General features: G+C 40.7%; 1 protein-coding gene across 2 annotated transcripts; it reads right to left on the bottom strand.

Annotated features, from left to right (window-relative positions):
- Positions 1-1,321: 1,321 nt before the first annotated feature.
- On the bottom strand, positions 1,322-7,593 carry LOC132403876 (islet amyloid polypeptide). Of its 2 annotated transcripts, XR_009515381.1 has the most exons (4): positions 7,440-7,593; positions 6,900-7,099; positions 3,338-3,472; positions 1,322-1,977 (listed from the first exon to the last, which is right to left on the bottom strand). XR_009515381.1 is itself a non-coding variant. In XM_059987651.1 (3 exons), exons 1-3 carry the CDS (start codon positions 6,986-6,988, stop codon positions 1,788-1,790), a joined length of 414 nt encoding a protein of 137 aa, XP_059843634.1. In that variant the 5' UTR covers positions 6,989-7,400; the 3' UTR covers positions 1,322-1,787. The 2 variants fall into 2 exon arrangements, 1 of the variants encoding a protein (XP_059843634.1); XM_059987651.1 differs by lacking the exon at positions 7,440-7,593 and having other exon boundaries at positions 6,900-7,400.
- Positions 7,594-16,177: the final 8,584 nt, after the last annotated feature.

Here is a 16,177-nt window from a genome sequence, read left to right on the forward strand (position 1 = left end):
TGTCTAATCCTTTAAACTGCTAAATCCAGGGTGAAACAGAAGCCGGGATGGACAGAATTGAGTAAATTAGTAGAGTAACTAAGTAGCAACAGTTATCAGCCATGGCGAGAGCAGAGTAGGGCAGAGTAAGTGGACCATGGAAGGTGGAGAGTTGCTAGGTGATGAGGCAGCACATTGGGTAGGGGGAAGTATGAACAGTCTGAGAAGATAGGGTGAAGTGAGAGAATTTCCAGGGTTCCTAAGTAGTGGGAGGCAGGGGACACCACAGAGTCAGCAGAATGATCTGAATTGGAAGAAACAATCTGGGTTTGGATCTAGCACAGTGGACCTAGGGTATCAGGAGTCAAGGCTTGACTCAGGTGGATCTGTAAGGAATACAGCAGGCCAGAGCTCATGCGGACTGGAAGAAAAAGGCAGTGTCTGTGACTCAGGCAGACTTGGAAGGAATGCAGCAGGGTAGAGCTCATGCGTACCTGAAGGGGAGAGGCAATGTGTGACTCAGGTGGACCTGGTAGGGTGAATCAGAAGTGAAGGGGCAAAGAATTAACAACAGGAATCAGCCAAAGAGTAACTGGAAGTGAGCTGGGCAACACGAAAAGGGTGCAGACGTGACAGGGTGAAGTACAAATCCACAAGTATAACTAGAATTAGTGTAGAGAGGCACAAGGTCAGCATGGATATTGTAGGCTCAGGGCCTGTTTCTGTGCTGTATGACATAATGTTGAATTATGTATGTTACTCCAGGTCCAAATCTCAATTGCATGTGTTGAGAAATTATTGATTCCTTAAATCTACAAACCTTAAGGATACTACCAAATAAAATGGAGTGAAGTGCAGAACAGTTGGGAATGCCTGGATTCTAAAGAACATGCCTGCTGATAACCTAGCCAGAGTTCAGATCCATGCTCAGTAATAGGCTGATAACCTATTCACTAGCTGTCTTTGGGACTAAATGGCTAAAAACTCACACTCCTGGAGTCAGGAACGAAGCAGTCCTTTGTGAGTAATTGCATCATTCAATATTTAAAGAACTTTAGGCCTGTGAAATTTAAAAGTGCTATTAACCCATGGCAATTTCTCACATCTCATCAGTGAGGAGACATGCAAATGTGGCCTCAGGTTCTTCCTATTTGGCAAGATGCAGCTAACCAGTGTCCTGCTGGCTGCTTAGTTCCAATGATAAAGCAAATAGAATGAAGCTTATCTAAACTTGGTGTTGGCTTTAGTTGCTAACAGTCAAGAAAATATCATTTCGTACTTCTGAACCAATGAATCCCACCTCTTAATTAAAGTTTATCTGCATAAATTTATTTTAAAGCCTGAGAGAGCGTATATTGCAGCAGCAAAAAGAATAGCAGATGCACAATTTCTGTTGTCTGGTTTGGGAATTTCAGTGCTGAATAACAGGCTTCTGCACATGCCTTGCAAATGGGTATTTCACATTGCAACAGGGTCATCCACACAGAAATACAAACATTGTCCAGCTTCTTAAAAAATTCTCAATATTAGTCTTTAATAGAATCCAAATAACTTAATTATTATAGATAATTTGTGAGGTACCAGTGGCTTTATTTAAATTAAAAACATGCAGGGAACTTCTTACATAAAGCAATAAACCTGATCATATCCATGCAATGTTACAATGCAAAAAAAAAGCCAGGTATAGTGAAACAGGGCACAACTGCTTGAAATTCTAAAACAGATGAACACTTTCAACCTCTACCGAGATGGGAGCTATAGTAACAACCCACTAACTTTTAGAAAATAGCCCAGGGTTGCTCTGTGTTCTAGCGTTGAAGGTAACTGAGGAATTCTCTGTTGTACAGTCCGATGCTGTCTCTCTTGCCATAAGAGTTTGAACCCACATTTGTTGGTGTGTAAAAGGCACCCAAATACGTTTTGGATCGACTCAAAAGGTCTGCAAGACGTTGTGTCACACAGGTGGCAGTGTTGCACATTCTCTTTTCCACACGGAAGCTGCAAGAATAAATTAAATACTTAAGTGCCCTCGATTAGACTAATTATAGAACATAGAACAGTACAGCACAGGAATGGTCTGTCATATTCAGATATCCATATGGATTACAAACCAGGGTTTCAGCCCAAAACATTGACTGTTTACTTTTTTCCATGGATACTGCTTGACCTGCTGAATTCCTCTAGCATTTTGTGTGTGTTGCTTGTATATAGCTTATGTTCAGTTATATCAGGGTGCTTACTCAAGAAATAACCATATTAATACATGAAGAACATTCTCAATAATATGAATCGACAGCATAAGAGGAAATTTAGCATAAGGAAGAGGGAACAGTAAAAACTAGAACCAGGTGTTAATATCAGTCTTTTTTGATGTGAAATTTGTTTTTTATGTGCTTAAAGATGAATTGTATATAAAACATTTGGATAGTGTAGTCACTTTGTGTGTGATCAGATTAACTGTTCATTATTCTAGATGAGTATTTGTCTTGTTCTGGTCTCAATTTAGTCTGAATTAATATCCCAAATTTCATTTGATTTTTTTTCCACGTATATATCCTTGTATTTCACAAGGAAATCAACTAACATGTTTCTGTTAAAAATGAAAGTTATCAAAATGAAAGCTTATCAATTCAACTTCCAACGGTAGGGATCTGTTTTAAAAAGTGATTATATTCACTTGAGTATTTATCTCACAGGCATTTTCTATCTGTGGTCTAACCACAGCACCTCACAGTTTAAAGGCAACTTTCTCTAAATCCATTTTGACATCTTAGTTGTGCACTCAATTGCTGGTTATTCTCAAGGAGGGTGGTCGACCTCTGAAATTCTCACTTCTACATGGTTTTGTAGATCTTTGGGAGTACAGTATTTATAAAGGAAGTAGACCTACATCTGCTCCTATTTTCTTCTGGGTTTTTAAAGCTTATGTTCAGAATAGAGTCAAAGGAAAATTGGTGGGGATATATTGTGGTGAGATCAGGAGACAATGATGGGACTGGTGGGATCACTCCATCAGGAATGGACGTGGACTCTCTAGGTTCAGTAGCCTCTTTCTGTCTTATAGCATATAAAGCATTCTCTGCAGAAATTTGCAAATCAGAGCTCTGCACAATACAGGTCTATATGTATTCATGATCTCTCCCCTGCATTGTTAATGTGCAAACATATACTTCATCATCTCTGCTATGAAGTGGAGTGTAGAACTGAAATGTTAACCCTTCTCTCCTGGTACTGCATGTTTTGGTTGTAATCTCAGTTTCTGCTGTTACAGGTCCTTCACATCAGGATGCTGTAGAGCAAAGTGGAAGCAGCTAGTTGAGAAGGTTATTCAGGATGGTGCAGGATGTGGTGAAGGTACCTCTTTGGCTTAAATGGCTCTTGCACAGGGAATGCAGCTGACCCGCCAGTGGGAGACCTCTTCCTCAGCACTGGGATCTGCCAGGAGTACCACTCAGGGAGCACAGTGTCTGACTCACTGGGAACCGCAGAGTACCTGATTTGATGAGAAATAATAAGAAAAGTTATTAAGGATGGCATGGTCATTTATGGCTTAGCACAACACTAATACAGTGCCAGCGACGTGGATTCAATTCCACTGCTGTCTGTACGGAGCCTGGATATTCTCCCCATGAATGCCTGGGCTTCCTCTGGGTGATCTGATACAAAACTATCCCAAAGTACATAAAAAATAAGAAAATGCAAAGCAGGGAACAGTTTGAGGACTGCTCGGGGTGGGGGGGGGGGGGAAGTTATATACAGTATTTTGCCTTCTGTTCCGGTCCAATTGGATCCAAGTTTCCATCAACTGCCCTTCCCCATAAAGGATAACAAATCCACTTCTTCTGTCTCAGTTCTTTAATCAACATGTGTTTAACCATTTAGGTTTAAAGCATTGTAAAGCCATCCATTAACCCTCTCTCCCTATTGTTCTCTTCTCTTAGTATTATGTTAAAACTCATCCATTTGATCACATACATGGTTCCCATCACTCACAATTTGTTCATTGGCTCAGCATTAACCTCAGAATCAAAATCTGATTTATTTTCAATGTCACACATGATGTGAAAATTGTTATTCTGTGACTTCTATAACTTACAATAATTTATAATAACTTACACAAGACAAAATATAAATGATTTCCTAATATTAACCCTGTGGCATAGTGTGGAAAATTTATGTTGTCAAAGGCACCATATGAATGCAAAATGTTTATTTTTTGGAGTGTGACACACCAACACAGTATCATGTTATCAGTCTCTGTTTTGTGAAACGTTCTATTATTATCTTTTTTGACATTCTCCCTGATTACACAAGCAATCTAAATTGCCCAGTGTAGTTCAATCGATATTTTAAATACTATTTAAAACTTAATATACAAGATATATTTTCCTGTACATTAATTTATTTTAAATATTTTATTTTCCCTTGATAAAAGTATTCACAAACCTCAAAGTAATCTCTTTAAAGCATTCATTATTCTACCTCAAATACAGCAAAGAGAAATCTCCTACAAGATACAGACAATTCTTCAGCAAATTTATGGAAAGTGAGATTCAGGGAGACGCTGTTTACCCTCCCAAGATAACAGAGTCTGGTATCACTGTCTTAGTGTCCCATCTCCTACCTATTGGTAGAGCCGCCCCTTCACCCTGAGAACATGGCTGCATCCCTTTGTGAGTTTGACATGAACTTGCTCCCCACATCAGTGCCTCAGAAGATAGAACGTTACAGAGTGCAAGCCCTTCAGCCTATGACATTGTGCCAAACTTTTAACCTACTCCAAGGTCAATCTAACCCTCACCCTCCATTTTTCTATCATCCATGTGCCTGTCTAGAAGTCCCTGCTCAATTTTAAAGCAATTCTTAATTTTGTTTTACTTAGCATTTGAAGTAAAACAAAATGCAATGGAATGCCCTGATATGTCTTTATCACCATGACAGTACTTGTATTTCAGCGAATCAGAGAACTGCTGGTTAAAGCCCCCTGCTCTGGAAAATGAGGTCCACAGCCCAGGCTGTATTTCTGGCCAGGGGGTACTGTATTAACAGGTCTGTTGTCACACGAGTAAGATTTTAAACCCGGGCTGCACCATTTTTGGAACTTTCTTCACACAAAATATACATGCTTGAAGCTAATTCACTGCTTATGTAAGACAGCAGATTGGAGCAATAAGAAAAAAAGCTATTTGCATTCATTACAAAAATCAAAAAACTACAGATGCTGGAAGTTTGAAATAACGGCAGAAAGATGCTGGAAACACCATTCAAGTCAAGTGGCATCCAGGAAAGGCGAAACAGAAAAAAAGCTTTACTTTGAAGTTTTATAAACCCAATAATGCTTCTGCAGGAATGAAACACATCAGATTCTGCACACAGAATGCTGATGGAACTCAGCAGGCTAGGCAGCATCAATGGAGAGGAATAAACAATTGATGTTTCATGCTCAGCGCTGTCATCTAGACTGGAAAGGAAGGAGGCAGATTGAGGATGTTTGGGGAGGGGGAGGCCGGTAAAAAGTATTGCTGGGAGAGGGAGGGGGACGAAGTAAGAAACTGGGATGTGAGATGGAAAAGTTTCAGGGCTGATGAAGATGGAATCTGAGAGGAGAGGAGAGTGGACCCGGGACATGGGTAGGAGGAGGGGCACTAGCGTGAGGTGATAGGCAGTCAAGGAGAAGAGAAGGGTGAGAGGGGAGTCAGAATGGGGCATGGAGAGTAGAAAGAGAGAGAAGGGAGAGGGGGAGAAACGTCCAAAAGTTTGAAGAATTGTTTATGCCATCAGTTTGGAGGCTAGCCAGTTAGAAAATGAGAAGTTGCTCCTCCATTCTGAGAGGCCATGGACTGATATGTCGGAATGGGAACGGGAAGTAGAATTAAAATGGGAGGCCCCAAATTTCAAGATTGATAAAGAACCTTCAATCTGAAGCAATAACTGTTTCTTTCTCCACAGATGCTGTCTGACCTGTTGTGAACTTCCATTTTGTTTTGATTTCATTTGACATTTATTTTGATCTCAGTGTTACTCGGCTAATGAAATCATTTATAAAGAGAACAAACAATTTAAAGTTCCTCCAACAACAATGAGATTAATACTGTAGTCTGATAATATGGTGCCAGGTTTGAGAGTGCCTTGGAGTCTTTTAAAGCCAGCCAGGAGGGCAGGAAGTGCTTAAAACCTTACCCAGTTCATGACCTCTGTCAATGAAGTACTCACTCATTGAAATGTTGAACATGGGGTATGGCTTAAGCATTGTGGCAGAGGCAAGAGATTAGACACAATTGGAATGTTTTCTCTTGAGCTTTGAAGGCCGAGTGGCAAAATGATAGAAATGTCCAAAATTAAGAGAAACACAGATAGGGTAATCTGCCAGAGTGTTTTTTTTTCTAGGGCAGAAATGACAAATACAAGATGACAAATGTTAGAGGGAGGAAATTTAAAGGAGATTTGCAAGGCTTTTTTTTAAACGGGTGATAGGTGCCACAGCATCCATTGGAAGCTGACATGACAGTTGTTTGGACACTTGAACCAGCACATGCCTCCTCTTTTGGGATGCTACCATTGAGCTGGCACAGGTACAAGGAGCAAGTTGGATATATTGGCATTGTAAATGAAGAACAAATTTCTGAGCAATCACTGTGTAGGTCCCCAGCACAGTAGCATGAAAACCTCCACTCTCGCAGACGCGTGATACTTTTAAATGTCAGCTCATTTTTAAAATTTAACAAAGCTTTTAACTAACTTTTCTTTTGTCTTTCACTTTTTCAGGTTTGCACTTTATCTCATTGTAAAGCACTTTGAACTACATCGTCTGTATGAAAAGCGCTCTATAAATAAGTTACTATTACAGTGTGATTATCAATACCTGCATTGTATTCATCCATCAATACATAATCCAAAAGAGGTAGTAATATTACACAGACCTGCTTGGGACAGCCCGTACTCCGTCCAGCGAGCTGAGGTGGAACACAAAGGCGACAAGGAGGACGGTGGAGAGTTTCAGACAGTTCATGATTTAAATGTGGAGTTACAAACAAGCAGGAAATTGTTAGCAGAAACTTTCAGCGACAGACTGCAATCCTCCTTAACTTGCGCTGGAACAACTCCTACCGCACCCAGGTTACTGTTAAAGGCGAAGAAGCGGGTTATAATTCGGATTTTAGCCGTAAGCAAGAATTACACTAGTGTTTGCGTTATTTCCGGTCTGCCAAATCAGATTCGACATTCATTTTAAATATTAATTCTTCAGACCGCTGCATTTTCGTTAATATCCACTAACACGTCTATAAACTTTTAAAAAATCGTTAACGTTCTAATTGTAGGCATGGCTACCAGCTAGGGTGTGGGACATCATTCATTCGGGGGTACCGGGGTTTGAAAACGGGAGATGGAACTGGACGCGCTTCCGAAAAGAAGTGGGCATTTTGCCAGGGAGTTTGGAATGGGATGTGCGAACTACTTACGAGGAGCAGCGCCAAGATCTGACCCGGAATTCAGACACTTCCGAGGCCCCCCTTTCTCGACAGCACGCTGGGGGTTTCTGCTCTCTTGTCTTGTGTCCCATTGCTGGCGAGTGCCTCTGGTCTTTTAAAGCCCGGCACCTCTCGGTGTTATTTTGACGTCAGCGGGCTGAAGAGACACCCAGTGTAGGAACTTGATAAATCCCCTGTGGATAAAAACAGAAGTCAGTGCCCTGGTTAAAGTCCAGGCGTTAACTCATCGATAGTGGAGCCCACAGACTGGCAGAGTGCTGTATCACGTCAGTCTAATCCAGGGAGAGTTGTTGCAACGAAAGAACTCGGTACTTGATTCACAACCAACGTCGCTGTAGAGTTTATTGCTGAAGTGGACCCACTGGAAGATTTAGAAAGTCAAGTTCCCTCCTCAGTTTCATGATGCCAGAGGAAGCGGGATCTTGGACATCTCGTTCAGAACGAAGATGCGGGTCGGAGAGAGACCCGTATTAAAAATGCAGACTGTAGTATCAGGACAGAATGGAAATTGAGAGGCATTTTCAGTTGGTAGGACAGTCTAGGATCAGAAAGCACAGCCTCAGAATAAAGGGGTGTCTCGTTAAAAGCGACTCAAGGAGAGTGGTGAATCTGCATTTCATTGCCACTGAAGGCTGTGGAGGCCAAATCCTTCAGTACACTTAAGGCAGAGATTGATAGATTCTTGACTGGTAAGGGATTAAGGGTAATGGAGAGAAAACTGCTCCCTTCTGGAAAGTGCCATAGGGCTAAAAATTCATGCCTTCTTAAAAGTTTCGTCCCTACCAGTTACCGGTAATCTGACCAACCATTCGTTACCCCCCTATCTATTATCCCGTCGCAGCACTGCTAACACTTGCAACCGCATTTTATAATGCTGTTTATATTGTGAATACATGCCAGTACTTATGTACATTTTATTCCCTCTTTCCATCTCTATTTTGATAATTGTTGAATGTCGTTTTTTATTGAACGTGTTGCCAACACACCACAGCAAATACATGTAAATGGCGAATAAATATGAGTTGATGCTTGTGGAGCTGTTAAAATGGGGCCCAGAAAAGAAATAATCAGCCGAGTAGAATCAATTCAGCCAAATGGCTTAAATCAACTCTTATATTTTATGGTCTTATTGTCTTACGTCGACCACAATGCTTACCTGAGTTAGTCCCGTTTGCCTGCATTTGGCACATATCCCGCAAAAACTTTAATATCCCTGTACCTGCTCAAATGTCTTTTGAACATTGTAATTGTACCCACCTATACAAATTCCACTGGCAACTCGTACCACATGCCCACCATACTCCGAGTGAAAGAACAGCCCTGTGGGGCCCTTTTAAATCTTTCCCCCCTGAAGGGGCAGCAATGCAAAGAAGGTTTCCAGAGTGAGGCAGATGTCAGAACTGCTCCTTTGCAGCTCCAGTGACCTGGGTTCAGTCCTGGCCTCTGCTGCTCCCAATTTGGAATTTGCCTGTTCTCTCTAGTGCTGTGGTCTCCTCCAATATCCCAAGGACAGAAGGCTTGGTAGGTTAATAGGACACCGTGAATTGCCCGAAGTGTGAAATCTAGGGGAATTGAGGGGAATAAAAACATGGGATTAATGTCGATGACTTTTTGATAGTATGGTCTCAGTAGATTGAAGGGTTTGTTTCCACTCATTTCAGATTTCAGAAGATCAGCAATGGAAATGTGCACAAAAGAAGCATTATTTTGAAAAACTATTTGGTCTTTTGCTGCATTCAGCCACATGTTAAACACCCTGAACAGCCAACTATTTCCTCCACTCCAATCTTACTTCCACTACTCCTGGTCATTGGCTACATGTGAACAACCAATCATAATCCAAATTTTCCCATTTATTCTTGCTATCACAATGCAACTGCATGTACATTTTCAAACTCCCCCACATCCTCCAAAGGTTTGCTGATGAGAAACACAGAGCTGGATTATGAATAGCACTCTCTGCCTTCTCTGTAGAATCTTTAACCCCTTTATCTAAGCCCAGAGAACCTCTAGTCCTGTAAGAGTGTTTCTTACACAATTCTTTGTAAACTCTAGAGACTGTTGTGTGTGAAAATCCCAGGAGATCAACATTTTCTGAGATACTCAAACCACCCCATCTGGCACCAATAATCATTCCACGGTCAAAGTTACTTAGATTGTAATTCTTCTGCATTCTAATGTTTAGTCTGAACAACAACTGAACCTCTTCAGTATGTCTTTTATGGTCATTATTTATGTATAGCTTGTATTAATCTATTGTATTTTTTTAATTTTCATGTAAATGCCTGCAAGAAAATGAATCACAGGATTGTACCTGGTGAAGTATGTTTGCTTAGAGGCAGCCACAATGCAAGAAACCCAAAGAATCCAAGAAAAAAAACAGAACAAGCATAACCACTGTGCAGAGAAAGAGGGGAAAAACACACAAAAATGAAACAATAGGTGAAAATGGCAGTATTACAAACTAGATTGAGTCCTTAGATTTGCTTCCCAGTGCAGGTGGAGTAGGCCCAATCCTCAGTCTCAGTTCATCATATTAGTGTGGCAAATTCTCTGTAAACAATTAAATTATAAGAAATTAACTGTAATATTAAATACAAACATCTGACATATGTTTACAATGTTCCTGTAAATATCAGAACTATGCCCCTCTCTCTTTCTCTTTCTTTCCCCACTTCTCTATCTGTCTTTAGTAATTGTTTTATTTATAGCAGTCTTATGTGCTAATGAATTGATTCATTACAAAACTGTGGAGGTATAGTTACCAGATCAACTTGAGGATATCCGAAAAAAAAAGCCCTTCATTGCTTGGAGACTGGTCTTAGGTCTAGACTGATTTTGAACACCAAAAAAAAAATTGGCATTTGAAGAACTCGAGTATGTTCTGATTAGATTAATTTTTGGCATTTAAAATGTTAATGTGAACAGGCTGTATAAACTTTGTAATTCTTAGTGTTTAAAAGGTTGATTCAATCAGTATCTTTAGAGCATTAAGGGAATTTGACCTGTTAAACCTAGGCAATTAACTTCCCTAGTGGAATGTCCAGAACATACATCTTAAATTTTGAGCTGACCCATTTAGAAATAAAATAAGTAGGCAGTTATTTGCTGCATGGGGTGGCGAAAATCTGGAACATATCTTCATGACCATGGATGCTGGATAAGTTTATATCTTGAAGATTTGATGAATACTTGTCTGGCAAGATATAAGAATCAAAACTGTATGTTGAATTTGGAGAATGATTCTATTAAACAGCATTAAAATGTTGAATAACTAACCCTGAGTGAAACCAATGCATGGACCATTCTTTGAAGTAAACTGGTCACTAGTTTTCCCTTCTTTTTGGTAGGAACTAAAGTAAACATTTCATGGCATTAGAATTTATTGTAATGACATCAACAGGGGCTATACAACCATCTGTGTTTTGAATGAGTAGGTCTGTCTATTGAAGAGTATCTGACATGCTACCTATATCTTTCTGTCCAGCATGAACATTCCACTCAACTCAAAGCAAACCACTTTATACAGTATCTGAACTCTTTTTTGGAGGGGTTTAAATAAATCCCAGATGGCTAGTCAGATGCCTGTATCAATTTAGCTTTGAAAATGCAGGATGTTGAGGTTTTGAAGAGGGCGTAGAAGAGGTTGCTGAGGATGCTGCCTGGTTTAGAGGGCATGTGCTATCACAAGAGGCTGGATAAACTTGTGATGTTTTCTCTCGAGTGCTGGAGGCTGAGGGGAGATCTGATAGAGGTTTACAAGATTATGCGAGTCATAGAGTAGACGGAGAGTATCTGGTTCACAGGGTTAAAATACCAGAGGGCATGCTTTGAAGGTGAGGGGGTAGGTTCAAGGTGGATGTGAGGGATAAGTTTCTTTACTCAGAGTAGACGATGCCAGGGATGGTGGGAGAGGCAAATATATTAGAAGGTTTTAAGAGAAGTTTTGGTAGGTATTGTTCTATGTTCTAAACATGCAGATATTGAAAATCTGATATCAAAGTAGAAATTACCTGAAACATTCAGCAGAATAAGAGAGTTTCCAACTTTTTCTCTTTTTTTTCATCTCAGCTTGAATTTATTTGTTTCTCAGTTTTTTTGTTGAATCTCATCCCAATCTAAATGCAGTCAATTGTTCCCAGGCCCTGCCACTAACTTTCTACGTGGGGTACTAATTGATCATCTAGCAGTCAAATGCTGGCTGGAGATCTCATTAGACATTACTTGAAATGTTTTCCCACAGTTTCTCACTCTAACATCTCACTCATGCAGCAGAAGAAAACTTCGGCAGTTTATGGTGAAAAAGTCCTTCACCAGTATGTTCAGGTCAGGCACAACTTTCACACTGAGAATACAAAAACCTTCAAAGTTAAAATCTGACATTAATGCATATGAATGTGCCCACATTTGTACTTTGACTGCAGATTGGATTCTGTACGAGGCAGTACACCTTCTTAATAGTTGACTCTTTAATCTATTGAAAATCAATGAACTTCAATTCAATTTAAGTTTCATTGTCATTCAGCCACACATGAATACAGCCAAACAGGACAGTGTTACTCTGGGGTCAAGATACAAAACACAGTACCAACAGTCACACACAGCACAAAGCACACATAGCACGTACAAGATAGAAAGATACAGACTCTCAATATAAGAGTCCAAACTCAAGCCATCCAACACTGCAGGAATCTGCAGACAACCACAACAGAGCTTGTGTGCTGCTGAGCGAACACTGGGGGTGAGGTGGGGGACAGCAGTGACTCAAGCCTGGACACCATGCTACACTGACCCCGATAGAGTGCACTGGTTCCAACACCTCTCCCAGGCCATTATAAATAGGAGACACCATGGCTTGTGGCCTAGTCCTCACAAATACAAGACAGCAAGCACATATAGGATATCAGTAAAATATAACTTCATTGGATAATGTGTAAATCAGAATCAGACTTTAATCGCCAAGTACCTGTGCACATACAAGGAATTTACTTCCGGCAGATGTTGTCTCTCTGCTCATAACAATAATAATGATAAATATAAATGAAAATATAGATTATACATACAAGTAGTGCAATCCCAGTAATAGTTAGCCGACAGTTAACGGGCAGTTAACTGTTCAGCAAAGTGACCACAGTAGGGAAAAGACTTCTCCAGTGCCTATTAGTCTTAGTCTGGAGGGATCTGAAGCGCCTACCAGACGGAAGCAGTTCAAACTGTCCGTGCGCAGGATGGAAGGTGTCCATGAATGCAGTATAACCAATAAGAATATCTGCATTGCCTCCCAGAATGCTTAGCTACAGAATTAAAATAGCCTTGTCTCCAGACAGTTTGTCAAAATTATTTGATATCAACAAAGATTGCCACAGACTGGTCAATGCCATTTGACAAGGTTTGGAGATGAATTCAAAGGTTCAAATTTAATGTTGGAGAAAAGTATACAATATACATCCTGAAATGCTTTTTCTTCACAGACATTCACGAAAACAAAGAATGAACACCAGTTAAACCTGAGAACCCCAAACTCCCGCCCAGTTCCCTTCTCCCACGTATAAGTGGCAGAGAGCAACGATCCCCCTTTCTCCCACCAGCAAAACAAAAACACATTGGTACCATCACCGAGCTGAGGCATGTGCTAAGCAAAGAGAAAGACACAGACCAAAGTTATCCCAAAGGCTTTGCATTTCATCCAACATTTGGCAAACCACAGGTTCTCTCTGTCCCTGGCAAGGGGGAGGGAGGTGTCCCCCATTTTCACAGCCAGTGGGAGACATAACAACAACCTGCTGGTTTACAATGTTATAAGTTCATTTTGTCACTTTTTTCGAGCTCTGTGTCTGAAGATCACAAAGACCTCAGGTCTTCAGGCCCACAGCGAAAGATTTTCCGGCCTCCCCAACAATACACGAGTCTCCTTCTGTGACATAGACCCTCGATCCCCCCCCATCTTCAGAGCCTCGAGAACAGGCTTCTGAACACGATCGAGACTCTCAAGCTAAACCCCTGGCATGTCGAATAACGGCCGATCATGGAACCCCGAGAATGGGTCCCATTCCCACAAAGAACCGAATCCTGTGTGTAACTCCAGGTCAGGGTCTTCAAAAGAACCCTGAAAAGGGAAAAGTAAAGATATTAAAGGTAGAAATAGAGCTGTTTCTGAAAATGCAAGCAAAGGAGTCGCTGTTAGGCGCCACTATCCCTCCTAAGCTCCTGTCTGAATACACAGTTCTGACGCCGAGAGGTACAGTCTTTTCCAAAGATTATAAGTGAGTTCCTTTTCATCCTTTTCCTATTTACTGACACTTAAAATTGAATATAACTTTAATGTACATTGATAGAGCAAAATTAATACAATGGCAATACTTAATTTAAAATTCCAATCAGTAAATGAGTGTGTTCAAGTTATTCTTCCTTATGTAGAAACACCATTCATGAAGACTGACAAATATCACAAATTGGTTGACAAAAAATACTTGGATGCAGTTGAGGTCATCCAGTTATTCCTGGATGAGTTTTGGAATTATCTACGATTATCTGCATATATTCCCAATGTTTGAAATTTTTTTCATTGTTGTAGGGAAGGCAATCAGCTGTCTCTAATAGACAGAAGTTTAAAAAATTCAACATGCTTAGCTCAATTTTCCTCTTGTGCCATCATGACATCTTCTGCATGTGAAAGAAACACCTCTCTGCTTTATTAGAGAGCAGGTAAACAACTTTCTTGGTAAACAATGAAGGGAATCAATGTGATTGAATGGGACACCTGAAATTTAGTAATTTATTTGTTAACTCTAAACACTTAAACATTTATTGAAGGTTATTTAAAAACTATATTTATTTGTCACATGCAAGTTGAAACAGCAAAATATATAGTGAAATGTATCTTATTGCATCAATGACCAACACAGTCTGAGGATTGTGCTGGGAGCAGCCCACCAGAGTCACGTCACTTCTGGTGGCAACATAGCAAGCCCACAACTCACTGCACCTAACCATAAGTATTTAGAATGTGGGAGGAAATCAGAGCACCAGGAGGAAATCAGAGAGTATGTATAAACTCCTTAAGGACAGTGACAGGAATGGAGCCCTGATCAGTGATCACTGGCACTGTAAAGTGTCACATTGGCTGCTACACTGTCATGCCAGCATAGTTATCCATCTGAGTGAAAAATTTCAGTATGTGACCTGAATTCATGTCATTAACCTTTTATGATATTCAAAGCAAGGTAATTTCGAGTGTAATTAGGAACACATCTTCACTGACCTCTGATAAGGTCGGCAAGGTTGATGAAAAATGTGGACCCACAGAACCCAGTATTGTCAGCAATTGTACGAGTGCCACCCTCTTGAAAGAACCAGCCTCATCCCCAAATTCCAAACATCAGTGAAGGGAAGCAATGGAAATTGTGGACACTGTACCTATGGCAACATTGCAAATAACGTGACATTTTTACACAAATAATAGCTTCCCGATCTTAACAGCCAAATACCCCAATGTTTATCCAATGTCATTGACAAAATGCTCTAAACTTACCTTGAGATATTCTGGCCTGATATTCTTAATCATTTCAGCACCAACCTCCTCTGCCTTTGCAATATTTCATCACGCTCTTGTAATAAAAGTGAAAAAATGCATTGAAAGTAAAGCTTTTATTTTTGTTAAATATAAAAGACAATTAAAAATTGCATCAAAAATCTTGACTGCTTGCATTTTAGAAACACTTGAGTAAACTCTCAGATTAATTGGCATTATACATTTCGTACAATTCAAATACCTGCACTGCAAGGAATCATAACAGTAACAATGGTACGACAAAGCATTTCCATGTCATATGAATGTGAGAAATATAAAGCATCTGCATTTAATTAAAAAAAATGAATGTTAGAACACAGAACAGTACAGCACAGGAACAATTCCTCTGGCAAGTGGAGGGTGTCTGGATACCAAAAGCAGATACAAACAAAATCGAGCAGTTTCGTATCATCTTGCTGCTCAGCTTTGAAGGGAAGATCTTCTACAAGATTCTGGCCCAACGTTTAACTGATTTCCTCTTGATGGATACATAGACACCTCAGTACAGAAGGGGGGAGCCCCAGGAGCACCTGGATGCCTAGAGCACAAAGGAGTGGTGACCCAGCTCATCCAGGAGGCAAGGGAAAACAGAGGAGAACTTGCAGCACTCTGGCTAGACCTAACTAATGCCTATGAATCCATCCCACACAAGCTCATTGAAACAGCACTGACAAGACACCATGTTCCAGAGATGATCTGAAACCTCATTCTGGACTATTACAGCAACTTCAGGTTGAGAGTCTCCTCAGGGTCACTAACATCCACCTGGCATTGGCTGGAGAAGGGCATAATCACTGGCTGCACAATCTCCGTGTCACTCTTCCCAATGGCCATGAACGTGATTGTCAAGTCAGTGGAGGTGGAATGTAGATCTGGCACTTGGTGACCCCCCATAAGAGCATTCATGGACAACCTGATGGTGATGGCAACATCCGCCCCTGGGTGCAGATGGCTCCTTCAAGGGCTGGAATGGCTCATCTCATAGGCAAGGATGAGCTTTAAACCGGCCAAGTCCAGGTCTCTGGTCCTGAAGAAGGGAAGAGTGGCTGAACAGTTCCGCTTTACCCTGAGAGGGATCCAGATTCCAATGGTGACAGAAAAACCAGTCAAGAGCCTGAGCAAGATCTTCAGCAGTTCA

Source organism: Hypanus sabinus, chromosome 13 (genome assembly GCF_030144855.1).
Source record: "Hypanus sabinus isolate sHypSab1 chromosome 13, sHypSab1.hap1, whole genome shotgun sequence".
NCBI lineage: Eukaryota > Metazoa > Chordata > Chondrichthyes > Myliobatiformes > Dasyatidae > Hypanus > Hypanus sabinus.